This window comes from Oryzias latipes, chromosome 1 (assembly GCF_053564925.1).
Source record: "Oryzias latipes strain Hd-rR chromosome 1, Olatipes_Hd-rR_3.1".
Lineage (NCBI taxonomy): Eukaryota > Metazoa > Chordata > Actinopteri > Beloniformes > Adrianichthyidae > Oryzias > Oryzias latipes.
Genome location: NC_136237.1, coordinates 29,825,244 through 29,849,084, shown reverse-complemented (window position 1 = coordinate 29,849,084; position 23,841 = coordinate 29,825,244). Strand labels below are relative to the sequence as shown.

General features: G+C 38.5%; 2 protein-coding genes across 3 annotated transcripts in view; one reads left to right on the top strand and one right to left on the bottom strand.

The window, feature by feature from the left end:
• Positions 1-552: 552 nt before the first annotated feature.
• serping1 (serpin peptidase inhibitor, clade G (C1 inhibitor), member 1) lies at positions 553-6,583 on the top strand. Its single transcript, XM_004065756.4, has 11 exons — positions 553-688; positions 1,019-1,066; positions 1,137-1,245; positions 1,668-1,829; positions 1,973-2,272; positions 2,393-2,599; positions 3,430-3,573; positions 3,691-3,894; positions 4,021-4,160; positions 5,807-6,029; positions 6,216-6,583. The coding sequence occupies exons 2-11, from the start codon at positions 1,019-1,021 to the stop codon at positions 6,461-6,463; spliced, it is 1,785 nt and encodes a 594-aa protein (XP_004065804.2). The 5' UTR covers positions 553-688; the 3' UTR covers positions 6,464-6,583.
• A 694-nt stretch (positions 6,584-7,277) lies between these two features.
• Positions 7,278-23,841, bottom strand: part of doc2g (double C2-like domains, gamma) — a 51,817-nt gene continuing 35,253 nt past the window's right edge. The window contains exons 9-11 of one of the 2 annotated variants that reach the window (XM_004065859.5): positions 16,346-16,427; positions 16,021-16,117; positions 7,278-9,757 (exon numbers count right to left, since the gene is read on the bottom strand). In XM_004065859.5, coding sequence (XP_004065907.1) covers positions 9,618-9,757; positions 16,021-16,117; positions 16,346-16,427 — 319 coding nt within the window. In that variant the 3' untranslated portion in view covers positions 7,278-9,617. The remainder of the gene's footprint in view (positions 9,758-16,020; positions 16,118-16,345; positions 16,428-23,841) is intronic. The other variant, XM_078953078.1, reaches the window with a different exon arrangement.

The following is a 23,841-nucleotide window of genomic DNA, read 5'->3' as shown; positions in this document are numbered from 1 at the left end:
AATATCCTCCTTAAAATACTCAACTTAAGGGGAAGCACCATAATCCACATTTATAACACTGATGGTTAAATTTTTTTTTTACAAATAATACAGCTGTGTTTTCTGCAAACAAATTCAAACTCTCTTTTTTTATTGCCTATAACTTGGCCCAAGAGTCTGCTTCCCACACACCTCTCAGCAAAACCTCATTATGCAAAACACCCCAGGCAAAAACATTTCACTATGTAAATAGAAATGAGGCTGAGTGAAAGCGCTTATGCACCCTCAGCTAATTATAACTGAGTTGACCTGTCGTGACTGAGTGGGCATAATTGTCAGATAGCTCTGCAATGAAGCATTTATATAAAAAAAAAAAGTTATGCGAATTTCTGCAACTTAGTGCAAGTCAAAGTGATAAGGAGTAAAAAACAAAACAAAACAAAAAAAGTAAATCCTGGAGTGCAAATGGTTGCACTTAGTATCTTGTGCCAACATGAGAAACCATGTGATTTCCAACAAGTCAGAAGACCTGGTTTATGCAAACAAACATCTCTAAACCAACAATTACAGATCAGACTTTTTCAGTTGCAGTTCAAAGGAGCCTAGAGTCAGATGTGGAAACCCAATGAGCAGAGTTTGACTGAAGAAAATAGCTGGTGATAAAAAGTGGTGCTGCTGCTGAGTTAGGACCCGAAGAAATATAGACGCTGTGAGTTTTAAAAACGTTTTACTGCTCTTTCAATTGACAAACTTGTGACCTGAACAAAGTGATCTATTGCAAGAATTGATATTTACATTGTTTGAATTTTTTAAATTTGTAATATGAAACTGTTGAAGAATTGTACAGGTTGTAAAAAGAATGTTTAGCTAAATGATTGTGAATGTGTAAAAAAACAAAAAAACAGTGTATCAGAATAAAAAAAATCTGTGTAAAAAATCACTGCAAAAGTTGCACCACTTATTGATCTTAACCAAGGCAAGATGCCATTTCAGTGTTGAAATCAACCCAATCAGTTTGTTTTTTTTGTTTGTTTTGCAGATGGGAAGACAGGCGGTGCTCTTCATTTTGCTCCCGCTCATTTTTGAGGTAAACAAAAATGTGTTTCTTTTTTTTTTTTGCTTGTGTTTAGATCTTTGACTCTGCATTTTCGGTTCAGCTTTCTCAGTGCACACAGATCCAGACGATCCACGGCTCAACTCTGGTGCTGCCCTGTATGCATCCAGAAAGTGACTCTAATGGGATGGAAGTTTCTTGGAAATTCCAAGGTCGAGCCACAATTCTTCTTTAGATTTGTGGCACATGTCAGTTATCATTGTACATCCTTCCTTCAGACTTACAATTCTTATTTTATAAAATAAATAAATAAATAAAAAGTGCTCATTTTTTTATTTTTATTTACCAGAACAATTTCTAGATTAGATCTGACAATAAATAAGTAAATACATGTGCAGCTTCTATGTTTTGTCATTGAGTTACAATTTGTGGAAGACACCACCCTTTTAAAATGTTTCCCACTTAATTGATCTCAGACGTTTTGTGATAACAGAACAAACATTTTAAAATCAAGACTTGCAAAGAGGGATTTGCAACCACCTCTGGTATTTCTAAATTTACTTAGTAACCGTTTATATGTTTGTTTGTCAAAACAAGTGTTTGTGTTTTTCTGTGTGTGTTGTAATGATTGCAGGAGAGGTGATACGTCCTGTTCTTAAGCATGGATCGGCTTCATTTGCAAAACAAGGCCAGCTTGTTATTTCTCCAGTAACATTTAGTAGTGCAGGAGAATATGAATGTTTTACAAATGGGACGGATGTGGAGATAATGGGAAAATATAGTGTCAGAGTGATGGGTGAGACTTACCTCTGCTTTACCAACTATTCATATAACATTTTGTAATCATTTCTTTACATATCAAATACATTCCATAAAGCCTAAACAGGATCTGAAGCTAACTAACTTTATTTTCCCCCCTCCTGCTGTTTCGTTCTGAAGGATATTTTGAATTCTTTGTGAAGGTGACTGAGGGCTCCAGTGTGCACATACCGTGCTATCACCCGACTTCCGACCAAAGCAAGCCCAACGCACTGTGGTTTAAGGAAGAGGAATCTGGCAAAAGAACAAAGCTGAACACGGAGGATGAGTCGAATGAAAAGAAGAAAGTAGAGCTGCTCTATCCAGGTGATCCTGATCAGACCATCATACTCAGAGAAGCTGCTATGGAGGATGCTGGACTGTACACATGTGAAAGTCACAATGGAGGGAAGCACACCACCGCTTACCTTAGTGTGGAAGGTAGTCATCCCTTTTTATCTTTTATTCTCATTACACTGTAAAAAGCAAAATGATAAATATGTAGAAGGACACCTTTAAGTACCAATTCTTGAAGAAACTTTTTTCTTGACTTATCTTTAGTTCGTCCCACTGCACCGCCGCTGAAATGCGAAGGCTTTGATGAGGAGTGCCAGGATGAGAACAGCCGCATAGCCGAAGCTCTGCTGCGAGAATCCCTGACAGAGTTTTCCATGAATGTGTTTTCTCACCTCAGAGAACTCCAGCCTTCAAATAACTTACTCTTTTCTCCAATCAGCATCAGTGTGTTGCTCTCCAATCTGTTATTAGGTAGGAACAGTTCAGTGAGCTCTTTTTAGCAGAGATTTGAAAAAGTTTTTACTAGGTTTGTGTTTTCTGCATTGAAAATTAGTTTTATGGTGTCAGCTACATTTTATAAAGCTGTGGGGTCAAACAACTAGACAATGAGCTGCTAAATTATTTGACTTTTGCTGTATATGACATCTATTTTTTTTACCAGATATTATCAGCATTATAAAGTTAAAAATGTGTATAATGATTTAGAATTCTTTTATTTTATAATGTAACGTAAATTAATTGAAGTGGGTCAACAGCTTTTGAAGAGGACATTTAAAAAAACAGTAAAAATAAGACATTTAACAAAGTTTAGGTCAACTACTTTTACTTAATATGTGACAAACAGCAGTTCTGTTTTAGGAAGCAACTCTGAATTCACTGTCGAACCCGTTTCGTTTTTGCTTTTTAAACATTTTATGCCAAAGAGCTTCAATTCAGGACTGATAGTTATAGCAGCTTTGGTAAAAATAAGAAGAAAAACACAAAAATCTGGCAAAAGCATCTGAAGAAATGGAAACAATTATTTATGCTCAAACCTTTATAAAAACCTGAATCCTACAGAAACAAGATTAAACATTTTGTGTGTTTAAATGTAGAACTTCTGAACCCACAAAAACTTCTGAAATGAAAGGAGAAAACATATTGGTAATGAAGAAACCCAAAATTAAAAAAACAAAAAAACAAAAACAAGACTTCCTTTATTTTAAGAAACAACCTACAATATTAGGCACAAATGTTTAACACCCAGTTTTTTGGATAATGCATGTTTAATTTATGAATTTTGTGTGATTTTGCATCTTCAGGTGCCGGTGATGACACCCGCAGAGCCCTTCAGAGTGCCATCTTTGTGCCTCATGATTTCAACTGCATTCACTCTCAGATGAAGAAGCTGAGAGAAAAGATGAGCCAGTCTTTGCAAATGGCATCCCAGATCTATTATAACCCTCGTATGACTGCATAGTAAACAAGAAACAAGAATGCCATTTAAAATGTCAAGAGATGCAAAAACATTTTTAGTGTTTCATTCCTTCAAGTCTAATTTTTTCTTTTTCCCTGTTCTTCAGAAATGAATCTGAGTGAGTCTTTTACAAACCGGTCCATTCAGCACTATGAAGCAAAGCCTGTACAGCTGCTGGAAACCCCAGAGGAAAATGCATTCATGATAAACAGCTGGGTGGCCAACAAGACTAAAAACAAAATCACACATTTGGTGGACTCAGTTCCACCCAGCACGCAGGTGATCATACTCAGCGCCGTCTCATTTGAAGGTAGGGAGAATCCAGATCACTTCCACTCGCCACAACAACAGCAAGATTATTCCACATATGGCTAAACATTTGTATGTACAGTGAATATTGATCACTCAGTGACTGCTGTGTTTTGGGGGGCATCAGGTCTGTGGCACAGCAATTTTAAGTTGAAACAACAAAAAGAATTCTTCACAAAACTGGATGGGGATCTCATAAGTGTGCCTGTCTTGTATCACCCAAAATACCGGGCAGTTGCAAGAACTGTAGCGGAGCTGAATGCACGGGTGAGGATCACTATTCATTGATCTTTTGGCAAAATTACTTACTAATTATTTTGGATATTTAGGGAAATAACATAATAATTACATCAGTTTATAGAAATCCTACAATCTTTATGAATTAGGTTTAAATAGAGCATTATACTTTATCCAACGTAATTTGACATTTACTCACCAATGCAAAAATGGGAAAACAAAGAAATTCATTTGTGTAAGAAAAGTCACATTTGGTTATTTGTGTGTCCGACTGCTAAAGAGTGAGTTGCTTCTGTTCTATGGAAAAACACTTGTCAGCCAGTTGGGATATCTGCAGTTTGATTCACTGCCCTACTTGACAAAGCGTCAGAAAACAGACTGAATCCTAAGCTAATGAGCCTCTGTGCATGACTGAGAAGACAAATAGTTTTTGCTGAAATCTACAAGGAATTAACTGCAGATGCTCTGCCAAAAAAAAAAAAAAAAAGATTATTTCCTCTTCTTTTTGGAGGAGACACTGCGTGCAGAAATTAGTGGAAAAAATAGCAAAGCAAGACTTAAATATTTTGCTGTTAGTTTGAGGACGTGTTTAAAGGCCCGCTCTGATCATCTTTTGTTCTAATACTCAAAGCATTTCATGTGGTCTTTTAATTATGATTATGCCGTTTTCAGGCAAAATCAAAAACCTGTGTGGTTTTCAGGACATAGTTTCTGCAGAGCAGCAGGAGTTCATTAGAAATTTGCCACTGAGTTGTGGGTGGATCTGTGGGAGCGTAGTAAGCCTGCTCCCATTTCCCATCATCATCATTTGTTTACACTCTCTCCCTCTAGCTTACAGCCCGTCACAACCCGAACCTAACATTACTGGTACAACAAAAATGGAGAGCAATATTACAGCTATCCAGCCGTACAGTTCTCAGCCAGATGCCAGCTCAGACAAGGACAACAAAGACGTACATGGGTCTAGTTGTCTGCAAGCAGCTGTATCAGAATGGAGAGGAGCAGAAAGCTTGTGGCTTGCCGTTTCAGCAACTACACCACAGCTACAAACTTTTTCCAATGACACTTTTTCATCTGCTCTTGATTCTGCACAATTTGAATAAAGAAATAATAAAAAAATCCAATTTTAATCCTAATTTTCTTTATATGTCTCCTCCATCATGAAAACAATGCCACGACAGCATGTTAAAAACACCAAAAATGTGATTTCCATCAGAGGGGGACTTCAACAAGTCGTAAATGTCAGAAGTGTTACTTGTTGGTTGAAAAAAAGAGCAGAATTTGCTTCAGCTGTTTGTGTACCATATCATTTTATTTATTTAAGTTATTTTTTTAAATTGAATTGAGCAAGGAAACACATTTTGGAGTAAAAATTACCATTTGGTTGTACATTCGAGCAAAGTTTCTTATAGTAACTTTTAAAAGCTGCATAACAAATATTTTGAAGAGATCTGTCTGAACGGATGTTTATGAATAAAATAGTTTAATATGACTTTAAATAACCTCCAATTTGTTTATAGATTATATGAATAGACAGAAAGAAATGGATGTAATGAGTGAATATTAGCTATGTGTTACCAATGAACCAAAAGTGCTCCTGTGCAGTCCGAGCTGTGCTACATTCTCATTTAAACCTTTGTACTTCACTCATTTAATATGCTTTTTTACGTAAACAGGTGGCAAAGTTGTCCCTCACAGGTGACAACAGTCTGTACATCCTTCTGCCTCGCAACAACAAACTAACCGAGCTGGAGCAAGTGGAGGCGAGCATGACGGACTCATCTGTGCGTAAAATGATAGAGCAAATGAAAGAGGCCTCTCCAGAGCAAATTGAGATGACTCTGCCGCTGATCAAGCTGGATGTAGAGTCAGACATCAAGATACTTATGATGAAATTAGGTTGGTTCATCTTCTATGCTTTTCTCTTTCTCACTCTGTGTAAAGCACAGGCTTCTGCTCCACTACTTTCAGTCTGTATAATACTCCCCAGAGCCTCTGAGGACTTTTGGAAACATGTTTTTAAGATGCTCTTTGATCTTTCTGAATTTGATTCCATGCCCTTGACTATCCCCTCCTTTCCCTCAGGCCTTTCATCACTTTTCGAGGGGGCCAACTTGTGCGGCCTTTTCCCTGGAGAGAGGGTGGTTCTGAACAGTGCCAAGCATAAAGCCTTCCTGGCACTGACTGAAAAGGGAGTTCAGGCTGGGGCTGTCACCAGCGTGTCCATTTCCCGTAGCTTTCCTGTTTTTTCTGCCCTGCGACCTTTCGTCCTGCTGCTGTGGAACGACCAGGCAGATGTGCCGCTTTTTATCGGCAGAGTGACCGAGCCATAAAACATGGAAAGGGAATGTTTAATCCAGAAAGAAGTCTCAGTTTTTACTTGATGAGTCAACAAACATTGATGTGGATTTTCTTTAACCACGACAAATAAACATGTAAATGCAAACGCCGAACGGCATCTGTCTTATGACTAAAAGGCAGCAGTTTCCAATTGTTTTTGCAAATAGGGGCACATTTTGTGTAGACAAATGATTGAAGGCCAACCATTCAGCCTGCAGTCTTTGAACCCTTATAGTAACATTACATGCAAATGAAATATTTAAAGAAAATATTTTTGTAATATAATATTATATTATTGTGGGATCTTTTTCATTTACTCACATAGAACAGAATTATACCTAAAAACATTTTTTCCATTTTTTACAAAATTACTGTAAATTTCATATTTGAAGACCAGAAATAAACTAAAGAAAAAGTCTGTCTGGAAAAAATAAACAAACTTTTGTCAAAATTCAATCTAGGTTCATATTATATGGTATACATTTTATTTAAAATTAACGTCTAAATGTAAATTGAGTGAACAGGAAAATAAGCACAAACCATTATGATTTTGATCACAGAAATAGATAAATGTGTTCTTCATGTTGTTATCACACGTTTACATCGGCTGGTAACAGAATTTAGCCGTTCACAATCAAGAAATCGTAGTTCTTAGAAGGTGCTTGGGACCACATTGATTTTAAGACAGGAGCCTGCAAGCTCGTAGAAATTTGAATGTGGGCCCCATTTGGCCCAAGAGCCGCACTTTGGACATGCCTGCTTTAAAAAGTCGAGCACAAAGACACATTAGGTAAAGGAAGACAGACGGCCACTGATAGCTTCAGTTTATTTTGCAAAGTAGTGACACGAGCCAGCCACAGGATGGCAGCCATACTGTGGGAATCGACACGGACAATGAACACACAGGGACAGCTATCATGACTCCCCCCCCCATCTCGCTCCCCATGTCAGCCCTCCCGCTGCATCATCACCACTTACGCTGATTTAAGGAAGACGTCTCAAAGTCTGTGACAGTAAAGGTTTTGTTTGTCAAAGCAAGACATTGCTTTCATAAAGCACAGCAACTGAGCAGAAATACCCTGAATTGTCATCTTCACAAAAACAAACACACACAAAAAAAAGCACTTTAAAATCATCAGAATGATGTGCAGAGGCTGCACCCCCTTTTTCATGCAAGCAGAAGGTGATTGCTAAACATGCAGCGGTATTGCGGATAAATATAAGCCAAATGGGTGGGGGTGGGGGGTGTTAATAGACAAGAATCAGAAAACCTAATGGTAAACAACAGATCCAGAGACAGAAATGAGCAACCATCCAGCTATAAACAGGAGCTCTATTAGAATGCTGTCATCCAGCAAACAAAAGGGAAAATAACTCGGCAGGTGACCGCCGATACAAACAACACAAACTTGTTGTTTTGGTTTGATTATCTCACTGCTGACATGTTGGGAGTTCAAATATGCATAGAGAAAGTGCAGAACAAGCCCAACATCCTTTTTCCCATCCCCACATTTTAAAGGTTTTTGACGGAAAATATAGTTTAAACCTCTTCAAGCTTTCATGATACCCTTTTTAAAACTTAACCCAGCACTGAGGGGTACCATAGCTGCAGTCAAACATTCACAAGGTTATTGAAGGACACAGCAGGATATGAGCAGCTGGATTGATTCAGTAGTTGGAAAGCTCTCAGAAGTTGGCGGCATAAGTGGGTTTTTGTGTGACTGAGTTCTTCAGACAAACAGATCTGATTAATTTTGTTTTTTGCACACATTTTATGCACAACCTACATCCAGCTTAATAATTGTGCAACTTGATTTAGTTGAATCTAGATCTAATAGATTTAATTACCCAGTATTTCTAACAGATTAGGAGTAGAGGGATCAACAGAACATCAACTACAGCAGCCATTTTCATCCTTTTCAACCTTATTTTGCTTTCTTCTTCTACGTCAAAGTGCAGCCATGCTGTTGATATTTTGGGGACTTTATGTATAGACACAAGCAGACTGATAAAATTCATAGTGTTTTCCAAATAAGGATGTAAACCATTGACTTGCAGGAAGAAAATGTTGGATCATTTGTCTGTTGGAGCAGAACTTGAATCACGTACGGTGTGAACTGCAAATTTTCTTTAATGGAATGGGATTCTGAATTATAAATGGTGCGACAAAGTACAGGAGTGTGCAGTATATCCAATCCACTTTGTTCTTTTGTTTGGAATCAAACAATCAAAAGGAGCAGTCAGACGTTGTGGATCAGGACATATTTCCTTGCTGAGATCCCCGCGGGATTGGGACATGCCACGTTTCTGACAGCCTGAAACACTCCTGAGCCTTGTGGCGGTCGCAAGGAACTTCTTTATAATCTCGTGTCAAACGCTTTTTCACACCTCAGTAGTTAAGGAGTTGGACATAATAATATTTTTTTTGAACAGGACATGAACAGAATACAGACAAACACAGAACTGCACACACAGAAAAATGTAGGCACTCATATTTCACAACCTCTTCAGCCGCACAAACACACATGCTGACAAATTACCGTTCGACAAAAAGGTGGCAGATCACCACAGACCATAAAAAGACAATACTGAAAAAGTAAAGGTACCAATCCACCAAATGGATCATATTGTGCTTTACAGTATAACATGATGTGCTGTTTTGTATCCGATTGACAGACACTAAAACAGACTTCTGGACAACATTCCCACTCCTGCAACTACAAGTCACATTATGAGTCACAAGGGTGCACAGCTCGATGACACTCCACGACCTTTGAGCATCTGAGCCTCAAATCGGCCTATTAGGTGTCAAATTAGGTGAGTATGAGTGACTTCCACAATACGGTGACGTTTTACCACGATTTGTAATGTCAACGCTTTAATGACATTATCATTACAATTTTGTTTACCTTGGAAGGAAAATATAGCCAGGTTACAACTAATTATGATTAACATTAGTATATATATTTATACTAATACTTTGTGTTGTCTTTTTAATTGCACTATAGGATTAAATTTTCTCTTTTTTGTTATTGCATTATTTATCCCTCGTCAGTTCACTGCAATTTGGACTTCATCAACCATCATTCAGTGAGACAGCTGTGTGTGCGTGTGAGTGTCTTTGTTTGGATCTGCGTTTGGCATCTTTTAATCCGGCTTGTCGGTGCTCGGAGCTCCTTGCTGAGTGAGAGTGTGCCAGTATTCCACTTTCTTCCCTTTGTTTTTGAGGCACTCAAACCAGTGTTTGAGTCTTTGTCCGCTTGCATTGATGCCCAGCTCCACTCCTCCTGCAAGGATGGAAAGAAAGAAGCAATCAGAGACGACAGGTAGTTGTTGTATTGTGAAAGAGATGGTTCAGAAAAGGAGGCAGCAATCAACACAATCAAATAACAGAAAAAGTACATAAGTAATCAAATGGAAAAAATACTTTTTATTTTTATAATATGTTTTTTTTAAAGTATATATTTCACATCTGGTTGATAATCACCAACTAATAAGTCATTTTCATTCAGTGTAATTTAGTTTAGTATATTTTAACATATCACAATCTAATCGAAACAAACGCATTTTCCAAATACCAACTCTAAGAATCATAGTGTAAAAGTACAAACAAATAATGTTAACTGCTGTTAAAAAACAAAACAAAAACAAAACTTCTAACTTTGGTCAAGTGCAGGACTGGCACAAGGGAAATCGGGGTTTGATTCCCAGGAGGCTTGATAAGCTTCGTCCCTTTGCATTACTGCCTTACTTTGTAGCCACAAGGGGGCCCAAGTCTGGGTCTCCCCAAACCACCTGTGCAAATCAGTGAAAAGCAAATTTGCTGTGGTGACCCTTAAGCTATATGGTGGAAGGTGTATGCATTTACATCTATTCAATTTAGTTTTATTTATGTAACTTAATAGTACAACACAGTTGTCTCAACGGGCATTTCTAGGTCTAACTACCTAAAAAGTAAAAAAAAAACAATAATGGATTAGATTTATTTGCACTTTTCCAGACGCTCCAAGCGCTTAGAATGTGTCCATTATTCATTCACTCTTCATTCATTCTTGGTGATGGTAACTACTATTGTAGCCACAGCTGCCCCGGGGCAGACTGACAGAGGTGTGGCTGCCAGTTCGAGCCTATGGCCCCTCCTCTGACCATCACCGGGATCATTCATACACCTTCACACACCAGTGGAGCTGCACTGCAGGCAAGGGGGGTGAAGTGTCTTGCCCAAGGACACAATGACAGTGTTGGCTGTCGAACCACCGACCCTTCGATCATTGGACGACTGCTCAACCGCCTGAGCCACTGCTGCCTCACAATCTCAAATCTGCAGGATCCAAATATGAGTCTGCAGCTTTAGAACGATAAATAGGTATTTCAAATATATGCAGAGTTAATTACTACCTTTATTAAGATAAGGATGTAAAGTTATGTTTCAAATTTATAAGATCAGCCAAACGGAGAATTCTTATGTTTTTATATTACTTTTTTGGTGGAGCATGATGGGAAAAGACAGTGGTATAATCCTAAACTAACACCTGTGTGGACATTTCTAATTTGACTTTTTCATGTTAAAAACCAAATATGAATAAAGGTGGTTTTCAAAATGCATGTGTCAGATTCAATACTGGTTTCTTGCAGTACCTGGCTGTCGTAACACCAACCAATATCTCATTAAATTCAAATTTTTCATTTATCCATTGAACCATTGCCACAGGCCCTTTGCCTCTTGGCTAAAGCAGATATAGAGATACATTCTAACGAAATAAGATGGAAATAAGTGTGACACAAAAGAAAGGGGAAAAAAGCACAAAAATTAGATGGAATACTTCATATAAAATAAAATATACCTGGAGAATTACAAGTTCTATGAAGAGTTATCTACTAAAGGAACACGAGGCTGCTGCCAGCAAAGTAGAAACCAAAATAACTGAGGTGAGAAGAAATGGAGGTGATGAAGCTGTTGGTGATGGAGCCACATGACTGGGAGATATCTGTGCTTGTCACACTCAGGTCAAAGCTAAGGTTTCCGTGGGCTGCACAATCAATAGAGCATGGTATTAAACACAGTACTTTGGTTGTTCTGTCTCTTATCAGTGTCGTAAAAATGACAACGTGACCAAACAAGACTTGATAGGTGATCTGCAATTAATCTAAACTCTGAACTAAACACTGACAAAGCTGCCAAAAATTGTATTACTAAACTATGATGGATTATTAAATAAAATCTCTTGACAGTTTTAGGGTATTTTCATTCGAATTTTTAGCAAAAATAAGCAGGACAGGTGCAGTTATCACTGCATGCCTGAAGCCAATCTAAACCAGCCGACAGTTAATAGCAGAAAATACTTTGTCACCCAGTCTGTGCACCTCCATATCACCCTCATCCCCTCTGGACGTTGATCGATGGAGGATTCTTAAAGGCTGCAGACAACTCCTGGCAAAGAAATGATCAACCATCTAGACACATGTCGTAGGACAGAAGAAGAATGAGAATCTTGGGGCCAAAGGATGTGACACACAGGAGTCATTGTTGACATCCAAGTTGGTAACATGGTAAACATCCTAAAGAATATCCTCAGCATTTTTCTATTTGACATTAAAACTTATTGAGCTGCATATATGATCCAGTCCATCAGGCCAGCAGGTTAACATAATTTTTTTTAAATGAGAAAGCGAGGTTTAAAACCTCAAAGAATTAGCATCCATTCGACACAATCGTTGCCTAATTTCTGATCAGTGGAACATCCCTGACTCCCCACACCTCCTAACTCTCTGGAAATGTGTGTGGATGCAAAAAGAATATGATTTTAAAAAAGTAAGCATTGGTGTTCCTATTTCCCTGCTAAAGAACAGTAAATGAACATATGAACGTTTTACTCATGATCGAAATATGCTGAGCAAAGATACAGTAATGAGCATGTTTGAATGTTTGGTTGTAGATTGTAATGTAACCAATTTTTAAATATTTTTTTTAACTTCTGCCACACATTTACTGATCTGTCTTTCATTTTTTGGACCAGGTTTGCTTTGTTGCAAGTCTCTCTCTCTTGCACTGTTCTTCTTTGCTGTCTAATTGATTCCTTGACTGCCTGTCACATTTATCGTCATTGGATTACCCCTCAGGGTGCAATCACTTAATTTCTACCTTCATTTCCACCTTCATTTCCTAATGCTGGTTTCAAATGGAAAAATAGGTGAAGTCCAGGGTGTTAAAAAGTGATGATCCACAGCGATAATGGACGCCTTAAAAAGAAGTTCCAGTCACATGGCATAAATGTTCTATATCACTGCGCCGGCTTCCAACACAAACTTTTGCTTCATCATCTGGCCAAAAACAAGTGGTAAAAGGTTGAAATTTTTTCTCTGAACTGATCAGTATATATATCGCTTTCCTTTGCCGCTGCAGTCGAGGTCGGTGCCGGTGCTGTGCCGATATACGTTTCCCCTGCCTGAATTTGTTTCCCCTGTCTTGATTTGTTTCGTAGCACCTGTATTTTTCCCCAATAAGCGTAAAATAAAGGTACACTTTATAATATACTTTATTCTGCGGCGTTTGGGAGTTTATAGTAATATTTGTATTGTATTCCACATATTTTATGTGAAACTAAAGCTTTTTTTTGTAAATAAACAAAGAAAAAAAATTGCTTTTTTTTGGCAAATTTGGAATAAGAAACATGACTGATGAAAGTGACTTTGTTATGGAAGTATTTAACAATAGACAATTAATAAATAGTTGTTGCTTCTACTGCAAATTATCAGGGGGCACAGAGTCTAGCAGGCTGGATCAGCGGCTTGACAGAATTCTTGGCCCTTTCATTGTTTTACGCAAAATATGTGGGGAAAAAATTCAAATATGATATAAACTCCCACATGCCCCAAAATAAAGAATATCACAAACCTCCACCTTCTTTATACATTTTTTGTAGCAAAATATGAGTGCTAGGAAACAAGCCAACAATACCAGACGTCGTGCAGTAACAAGGAAAACAAATTGTGTCAGGGGAACAAGAGAAACCACCACGTAACAAATAGTCTGCGTCTTTACGTAAGAAAAGCGATCTAAACCAAAAAATAAGAAAAAAAGTACTAAAAACTGACTGAATATTTATTTCTTTTGTAAATGACCATGGTATAAGTGGGATAATGGCCTTCGAAGTGTACATTTTCAGAAATTATAATGCGCAATTCGCGTCTTACAGTTCAGGCTTCCATGGTGTCTGTTAATTTCTGATAATGCATACTTCATTGGCCATTATCTCTTCTTGCTTGTCTTACATCCCCCTTATTGCATTGGTAGTTTAGTTGTAAATTAACTGTTCAGTATTAAGTAACAAAAAACAGTCTATTTTTACAGTAGCACGGTCACCATGCTAAGTTTTAATGGGTCTTATCTGTGTTAATTTTGCGTGTTCTCCTCATGGATGTGTTGGTTTTCTCAAGGGACTCCCAAAACATGCCCTGTAGCAGGAGTGCCCAATACGTCTAAAGATGTGTGGGTAGATTGCAGGCCATCAAAAATAAAAAAACTAATAATAGATGATAATATATTTTTAAAATATATTGCCGTCAGCCAATCATCCTCCTTGCCTTGAAGTACAGCACAGTGAATGGACTTGATTGAGAAGCCAAACAGTCAATCTTTCATCCTCTGATACATACGTCACTACACGTCACTACACGTCACTACACATGCTTGTTCCCAAAACTGAGTGCCATGCTCCTCTTGCAGATATGTTTTTGTCCCCTAAACTTTAGAAAGGTGTGAGAGTTCAGCATCGGACTCCTAACTATGCTTGTAGCTGCTAATGTGCCTTCTTTTTTCCCTATTAGCCCTGGATAAGTTACTCAAACAGAACCTCAATCAGAATGCACACCTGTTGTCGGAACACCGTGCGCTGTGGTGCTGTTGACGCAATTAAGGATATATGGTCCAATTCAACAAGCTGCTGTGTGAAAAGTGAAAGAGGAACTTTTTATCATGTTGTAATCTTACATTTGTGTCTAAATGTATGAATTTAATTAAAAAGAATAGTCTAATTTACTTTAAAGCCTCACTAAGACCATCTTTTGATCTATTTTAAAAGTGTTCTCAGAAGCCTTTTAATAAAGATTATGCTGTTTTTTGCCAATTTAAAATAAATAAAAATAAAAAGTAGTTTTCTAGGACATCGTTTCTGCAAAGCGGCAGTAGTTCATTAGAAATTTGCCTCTGACTTGTTGCTGGGACCATTGGCATGGAGAAAGCCTGTTCCTACTTCCCGTCATCCATCTGTTGACACGCTCCCCTGGTAGCTTATAGTCCCTCACAACACCAACATTATTTTACCCAGCAAAAATTGAGAGCAATATTGGAGATATCCGGGCGTACAGTTTTGATCCAGATGCCAGCTCAGATGAGAAAAACAATGACTGTATATGTGATAAGAAAAATGCCACAAGAACATGTTAAAAACACCCAAAACACTGTTTTGGTTGGAGTGGATCTTCAAAATGCCGAAAAGGTGTTGGCACCCCTGGGTTGTTTGATGAATGTTTGATGAATGCAAATTCTGTCTGTAGGTCCCTGTGATGGACCGGCACACTGACCTTCATTTGGAATTAACTGGGATAGGCCCCAACAACCCCCCGTGACCCCTCACAGGATAAATTGGTAAATAAAGATAAATGGATGAATGATGGTCTGCTTTAGGGCAGTGCATCTTTACTGAGATTTCAATTTCATAAATTTGCCTACAGAAAACTGCTCCTTTGTTTATATACCGATTTTAGTACAATACACAATCCTGTGTATTTCAGTAGAGCCTTTCAGCACATTGCTCCAAATGGTAACATGCATAGATGTTCTAGGATTGGGTCAGTCCATCCATTAACTCATTTCATCTATTCCTTTTTTTTTGTCTTGGTGTCGTATTCTCCCCACACTAATTAATGGAACCAGCAGGTGAGTGTAGGTGAATCAGTAATGATAATGATAAAGCTACTGGCTGTTATCAAGGGCTACATATAATGATGGCATTTTTAGTCAGCAGGTCCCAGCATCACTGGGCTTATCTAAATAATTAGTGCTTTCCTTTAACCTACACACTTTCAGTTTGCACCAGCATGGAAGCCTCAAATGTTCACATTAGGGAGAGTAAAAATGCTTTGATTGGAAAGCCTGCGTGCTCGTAGGGTGGTAATCTACGTCGCCTCACTCATTCTACGACACTGCTATAGCTCCCATATGCTTTATTGCCACGACACACAACACAGCATGGAAAAGCTTTTTAGCGCTCTGATTGAGCTGTTACGTCGAAGGGGCAAATTCATGAAAGATAAAGATCCAGAGAGACACATCTCTCTTTTAGATTCCTCCCCTGGTTTTCTGTTCCACTCAAGCTCCTCTCTGCCTGTTCAGTCTTTTCCCTCATGCCTCATAATTACCCCTCATCTCTCACCCCCTCCACCCCCCATGGCCTGCTTTTCATGTTTTCCGCAGTTGCTCCTCGTTCATAAAATAGAGATATGCTTTGCTGCAGTTCTCCTCTCCACAATCACTCGTCTCTCAGCCTACCTATGAAATCATTGCTCATTCCCAAGTCGTAGTCCCACACAGAGATCTCAAGGGTCTTCTTTGCCAGCTGATCCAAGGATACATCATATGAAAACTCCTGTGCAGGTGGTACACACAAGGGTATATTCAAATTAGTAGTCCAAAGACACATTCATGACAGAAGCCCTGAGTTTAGTAAATGCTCTGTGAAAATAGATCAATCTGATTCTAGGACGACATGCTGCAGATGACCCATGGTTTTTAAATGATTATCATTCAACCTGAGTACAGCAGAGACATCAAAGAAGTAAATGCAGCCTGGTTTTGAAGAGGAGACAAGATTTACCTCATTGAACTCTGGATTAAGAGTCTTCTTCTTGACTGAGGTCTTGTACTTTGACTTTTTGCCCATGTCTGGCTGCAAGATGCTGGAAGGAAAGGAGAGAAGGTAAGTCACAAAATATGACCTTAACCTTGAACATGCAATTACGTGTGTGTCTGTCATCGTATTGTACAGATGATGACCCAGTTAGCCTTACACAAACATTTATTTGCAACTTGTAAACAGTAAGAAAGCACTGAAGTGTTACAAACGTGTTTGTATGTCAGTCTCCCTCTTAAAATCAGAGTTATTTTATTCATCATTCATTCATTTTCTTCACCGTTTTTCCCTTTTGGGGTCACGGGGCAGCCGGAGCCTATCCCGGCCACTTGTGGGCGAACGCAGGGGACAACCTGGACAGGTCGCCAGTCTGTCGCAGGGTAGAATGTCCACTATCACACATCCATTCACTCTCACACTCACACCTATGGACAATTTAGAGTGACCAATTGACCTATGAAGCATGTTTTTGGACGGTGGGATGAAGCCAGAGACCCCGGAGAAAACCCACGCATGCACGGGGAGAACAGGCAAACTCCACACAGAAAGGTCCCCCGTGATGTAGTTTTTCACGTCCCCCAGCTGGGACTTGAACCGGAGGCCTTCTTGCTGTGAGGCAAGAGTGCTAACCACTGCATCATTTTAGTGGAAATCTATAATACATTCAGAATCTCTTGTTAATGCAACTGCATGGATCTTTAAGAGATTATGACATCTGACAAAAGACAGCATCAGATTGACTTCAGCATCATCACTGGTTCATGTAAAGTAAGAAAAACACGATAGATTGTGAATTGCAAGAGCACAGTATCCTCCAAAAAAGAGAATTGTTTTGAACAACAAACAGGACTTTTACATTCTTTAAATGGTTAAGATGGATCACAAAAAAAAGAGTCTAATAAGACATGGATTGAAAATAGTAGTAGTTTTTTTTTTTTTTTTTTTTTTTTTAAACTTGTTCTGTCCAACAGCTGAGCAAACAGATTAGAGCTGAAGGCTTTTTGTGTTGGACAGGTTTTACTATCACAAAAAGAGGTTATATAGCTTCGAGAAACTAGAGTGTAGATTTGTATAAACCCCTATAGTAGTAGTTTTTGACCAATTCAATTCAATTCAATTCAATTTTATTTGTATAGCCCAAAATCACAACAACAGTCGTCTCGATGGGCTTCGAAGTAAAACATGAAATCAAAAGGATCACGAATACAAAGAGTTCAATAGAAAAATACTAAAATGAACTAACAAACTGACTAAGCTATACTGGCATCCCTGCCCTTAGACCCCCCTTCGCGGTAAGGAAAAACTCCCAAAAAAAACGGATTCCGGAAAAAACGAAGAAACCTCAGGGGTGCCCACATGAAGGAGGGATCCTCCCCCAGGACGGACAGGCGATTTACCAGAACTCTTAGAGAAGAATTAACTTATCTAAATCTACAACTACATATATAAAAGTCCAGCAGACGAGCTTCATCCAGCCGTGGTTGTGGGGACAGTCAAAGGCGCGAGTCGAGCCGGAGACAGGAACCACAGCCAGGTGTAGGAGCAGGAGCAGAGACGAGGTACTCGGTCAGGTACAGAGCAGAGACGAGCCAGAGATGAGCCAGAGGCAGGATCCACAGCCAGGTGTAGGAGCGCGAGCAAAGGCGAGGTAAACGGTCAGGAACTGGAGCACGGATGAGCCAACTGGAGTCTGGAAGCACTCCCACTCCCCAGGAGGGGAGAGGAAAAGAGGGACAATACATGAATCGCACTGCACCAGACAGAGGCATGGAGAACTAAATGATAAATTATGATCAAGAATAGAGGAGAGGAAGGGTAGAAGTAAAAACAGGAAAGAGGACAGAACCCCAGTGCACCATAGTTACTCCAGCTTCAACTTCTAGCAGCCTTTTAAAAGAAATAGTTATTATTAAGTTTAATTTAAACAAACTAACATTAAGTTAAATAATCTCTGAATACTAACTAGTCTGACAATAAGCCTGTCCAAAGAGGAATGTTTTCAGTCTAGCTTTGAATGTAGAAACTGAGTCGGCCTCTCTTACATGAGCTGGGAGTTTATTCCATAAGACAGGGGCTTGGTGACTAAACGCTCTACCTCCAACCGTACTTTTACTAATTCTAGGAACCACAAGCAGTCCTGCATTTTGCGAGCGAAGTGTTCTGATTGGTTGGTAAGGGACTATGAGGTCCTTAATATAGGACGGGGCCATTCCATGTAAGGCCTTATAGGTTAACAGGAGGATCTTGAACTTAATTCTAGAATCAACTGGGAGCCAATGGAGCGAAACTAACACAGGAGTGATGTGATCTCTTCTGCTGGTTCCAGCTAACAATCTAGCAGCTGCGTTCTGAACAAGCTGGAGACTTCTTAAGGAACTCTTAGGACACGCTGCTAACAAGGAGTTACAGTAATCCAGCCTCGACGTAACAAATGCATGGATGAGTTTTTCAGCATCACTCTTAGAAAGTATATTTCTGATCTTAGCAATATTCCGCAGGTGAAAAAAGGCAGTTCTGCACGCCTGAGATATGTGAGCCTTAAATGATAAATCCTGGTCAAGTAAAACCCCAAGGTTTCTAACTGTGGAATTAGGGGCTATACTTATACCATCCAGGGAGACTATCTGAGCAGACAGAGCATCTCTGAGGTTTTTAGGACCAAGTATAATGACCTCAGTTTTTTCTGGGTTCAAGAGGAGGTAATTAATTGTCATCCAGGTCTTGATGTCACTGATGCAGGCGTTCAGTTTCTCTATCTGGTCATTCTGGTCAGGCTTCATGGATAAATACAACTGCGTATCGTCGGCATAACAATGAAAATTAATGCTGTGTTTCCTGATTATGTTTCCTAGGGGTAACATATAAAGCGCCCTTCCTAATTCTGTGATGAATGTTTCAACCTTTAAAAAAAGGTCAAAGTATATTTCAAATTGAGCACAGGAACAACCCAACCAGTTTAAACTGTTAAACAATTTTACTCAATGTTCTATTTCCCATTAGTCTTGAAACCTATCCCAGCTCTTCCAGGAACATGGTGAGACACACCTTGAACAGGTTGCCAGTCCTTCACAGAGCCACACACTCACAGCCAAAGGACATTTTAGGGTCACCAATCTACCAATACAGATTGAGAAAATGTTTAACTAGATTCAAAAGAGAATTCCTAAATTGTTTTTTCAACAGAGATTAAATACCTTCACTTAATGTCCTGCATCCCCTCCAAAAAACTTTTTTGTCTGTATGTGGATTTCTCCCTGTTGCAGAATCGCTGTCTGACTCCATTATTCCTCTGACGTCATATTCCTTAAGAAGTGCTGCTCATTAGTGAGTTCCTCAAAAGTGTAAGATAAGGTAAAAAAGTACAGCACCAGAAATAAACTAGCTGTTTTTCTGGCATTTGACTGATAGGCGGCACAGTTTGAGTTCTAAAAGCAAGGATTTAAGATCTGTACTTTGTTTTTCCTGTGCTGCACAGGTATGGTATTCAATTTTCTCATTAATTTTAACAAAATGCTCTTCTGAGTTTCATCTTACTTTTAACATTTATTTCCTTACTGCAGCTTGATGATCATTAAAAAAGCTATAGTTCTGATGTTTGACATGCATGCTGTTTCAGACCATTGCTAATTGTTTGGCAGAAATGTGGCCCAAATAACTCATCATTTCCGTAATGGCTATTTAATGTTAGCTTTAGTCTCTGGAGTGCAATATTGGACCAACTTGGTTTAATTCCAAGAATGCAACTATAAAAATACAGAAACGCCTTTTTGTATATTTTAATGTCTTTAACGATTATTCAGTAGCATTTTTTTTTTCAAAATCATACAGCACCGCAATCAAGTCTGTGTTTAACTACACTTTAACTACACAAGAAACTGTGCTAAAAAAGAAAAACTGATTTGATGTATTTAGTGTATAAAAGTAAGACATTGACAGTTTATGTCAGTTTATGAAAACTGGACAATATTTCAGCTTACATTACTTTTAACAGTGTTTGATATGGATTTCTGGTTGACAAGCAGAACAAACTGGAAAATTCCACTTCAAATTTCATTTAAATTTAAATAATTTTAACTCTTCTGATATTTCTCAAACAGAAACTGTTTCTGTGAGATCAGACCAATATTCCATACATACTTTAGATATTGTTTAGCAATTGACAGAGGATGATGTGAAGTTTCCAAAATACAAACCTACCATATAAAAGTATTAAATGATTACCGGTAAGCTAAGTTTTCTCAAATCTGAGACTCTGCAAAGTCGAAGAGATCAACGAAAGGCAAGAGTCCCAATCAGCATAAAACTCCATGTTAAGATGCTCAGTCTGTGAGATGTCTCACTCATGCAGCAACCCTACTTCTCTTTCTGTGAGAAATGCTTTCCTGACAGCTGAAGCATGAGGAGAACTCAGAAACTGTCACAGCAGAGCCAGAGTCAAAATGAGTGAAGTATAGAGGAATTGAACTGTAGAAGGAATTGAAGCAGGAAGGAAGGAAGTTGGCATTGAAGAGATTTGAACCACTCTGTGTTGGTTATCACAGCTGAACATGTCCATTTAGTGACGGGTTCTCAACTTGACTTATCAGCTAGAAATCAGTCCTTCCTCAGATCACCGCTGCCAAGAAAAAGCTGATGATTTAACAGTCTGTTGGAAAAAATTGATTTTTGACCTTGCTGCTATACAGACTTTCTGAAAAGTTTAGCTTATTAAATGTTCTTATCTGACGTTTTGTTGCAATAGTGTGTCAATCAGTACAAGCTCAGTCATCTATTTGAAGACTTCATATTTTTGGTGTTTTTAAACATGCTCTTGTAGCAATTTTCTCATGATGGAGGAAATTATGAAGAGAATTCAGCTTAAAATTGGGTTTCTGAGTATGTCTGTGAGCCAGGAACAGAGGCAAAAATGCAGTTGGAGAAAGACCGCAGCTTTGACATAGGTGCCACAATCCGTGAGCCACAAGCTCGCAGCTCCGCTCCATTCTGATGCACTTGCAGAAAAATAGATCCACGTACGTCTTCATTTTTCTCGTAAAGCTGGGATCTGGCTCAAAACTGTACGGCTGGATGACTCCAATACTACTCGCCTATTTTGTTGCAACGTTAATGTCAAGTTGGAGTTGTGAGGGGCTGTAAGCTAGCAGGAGAGAGTTGTTGGGTTGCAGTGGTGATAGCTATCCCAGCTGCTACCAGCTAACAGGTGGGGTACAATGTTAATTCTGCAGTGGCTCCATGTCAAACTGTGCCTGCTTGTAGCCTAAAGCAGGTTTCATAGTGGTACAAAAGAAGCCACAACAGAAAACCCACAACTGCATAGTTGGCAGATCTCACAACAAAGAATGATTTGATTAAAAAGAGAATGCCAAAATAAATAAATCAATAAATATATAAAATGAATGGGGACTGGTTTGTTTCACATTACCCTTTTGGGAGCTATCTAAGCCGCCTGTAAACATTGCACAGCTACAACATAATTGCCTACAATGTGCAATAACCAGGTAAAATGATCACAAAGAGGAAACTATCTAGTTCTGCTGTTAGTTCTCTGAGTATCATTGATAAATGCTTTCACTCCAACTCTGCACACAATACGTTTCCCAAGCTTTTTGTGAATTATTCCAGGTTTCTCCCTGCATAAATCAGTGGTTTAACCTGAAGTTTAACCACATGGTACTGCCATCGACCTCAGAAATGTGACACAAACAATATGAGGCTCAAAGACTGTATAATCGCTGAAGGCTGTGCAATACCAGCTGTCCCAAGCACTAGAGCCCTACAACTAGCTGCATATTAAAACTACTTTACTCTGCTGCACACGCACACATTCACATCACAAGTTTAAAATAACAAATAAAATGAGACTACAATAGGCATGCAAAAATGTACGGAAACCTTTGCTAATTTATGTTTACAACAATATCACATTAGTATATCAATCACCTCTGCATTCTTTATATGTTTTTAAGGATGAATGCTTTAATTTTAGGTTATGAACTCTGTGTGTATTTTTATTTTCTTATCTTCTTTCTTGCTTTCTCAAAACAAGTTCTTGTTTTAAGAAAAACACTTCCTGTTCTTTTGGCGAGCATAAGCTGGCCTATCACAACTGCACATGAATGCAGAGCCCATTTACAGCTCATTGTTTGTCATTATGCATATGTTTTGTAATGAACATATGCATTGAAGCGCCCTGTGTGGAATATAAAAAGGACAGTAATCCTCCCATATCACTGCAGACCAGCCTCCAATGTTATAAATGAGAAATTTTCTTTGCTAATTTTGGCTTAGTTTGGCAACTAGTGTCTTTTATCCATCCTTGTATATATATATATTTCAATGTAGCTGTCAGAGAAAATGTGGTTAGACAAGAAACTGGAATACTCTAGTTGGAACTAGCTCTGAGTCATGTGTAAAGTGTGATTTGGCACAGCTCCCACTGACATGGCCCACGGCCTTTCATTTTGGCTCCACGCATTCTGCTGGCCGAGTTGACAGTTTGTTTGCTCTGTCAGTCTTTTACACTTTTTTCCCTACAAGGTCCCCTTTTCTTTGTTGTTAAGGCAGTCAGAGCAGTGTTTGAGTGGCAGCAATACTGGAGGCTGAATTACGTAGCTGATGGTGAAATGACCTTCGAGATGCTTTGTTAGCATTTAGCCGAGAGTAAATGTGACCCTAAAAAAACAAAAACAGAACATTAACATTCAATTCTTGAATAACAATCAGTTTGACGTATTACATTTATATATTTCTTGTTATTTTCTGACTTTTTGTGCTCCAGTTCCTGGTATCAATCGTTATCCAGCCTTGTTAAAGATAGAAATATTTAGGAAAACGTTTATTCTAAACGCAAAAAGAGTTGTCACTTAAGTTTATGTAACACAACAATTTCCACTTCTAAAAAACACCACTTATGATAAGTAATGAAGCAATTTGATAACTAAATCGAATCAATCTTTCGATCCCCCTATATTACAATAAAGGGGGGCCTATATAAAAGCAAGAAGACTTCATAAAATCTCCACAGATGGACTGATGTTATAAAGGGTTTCTAATAGGAAAAAAATAAAAAACAAAAGCAAAAACCCTTGCTCCACTTTGTGGAATTATTTAGTTTTCTGGTATATTTAAGTCTGTTCCAAATTGAATAGTTATTTAACATTTTGTTTCACAGCTTTCGTTAAATTTAAAATTTTATAACAAACTTCAAAAGCTGATGGAGCTATCGCCATCACAACAGCAGCGTTTTAAAACTGCCCCTAAATATTTAGTGTTTGTTTGTTTTTGTTTTTTTATTTAAAGTGGCATTAATTGTTACAATCCCACTTAGGTCATTTTTTATGCCTTTTTAAAGCATTCCCAGTGGTCTTTTAATTATGATGATGCCTTTTGAAGACAAAATTTAAGCGTTCTGTGTCGTTTTCTAGGGGACAGTATATGCAGAGCAGCAGGAGTTCATCAGA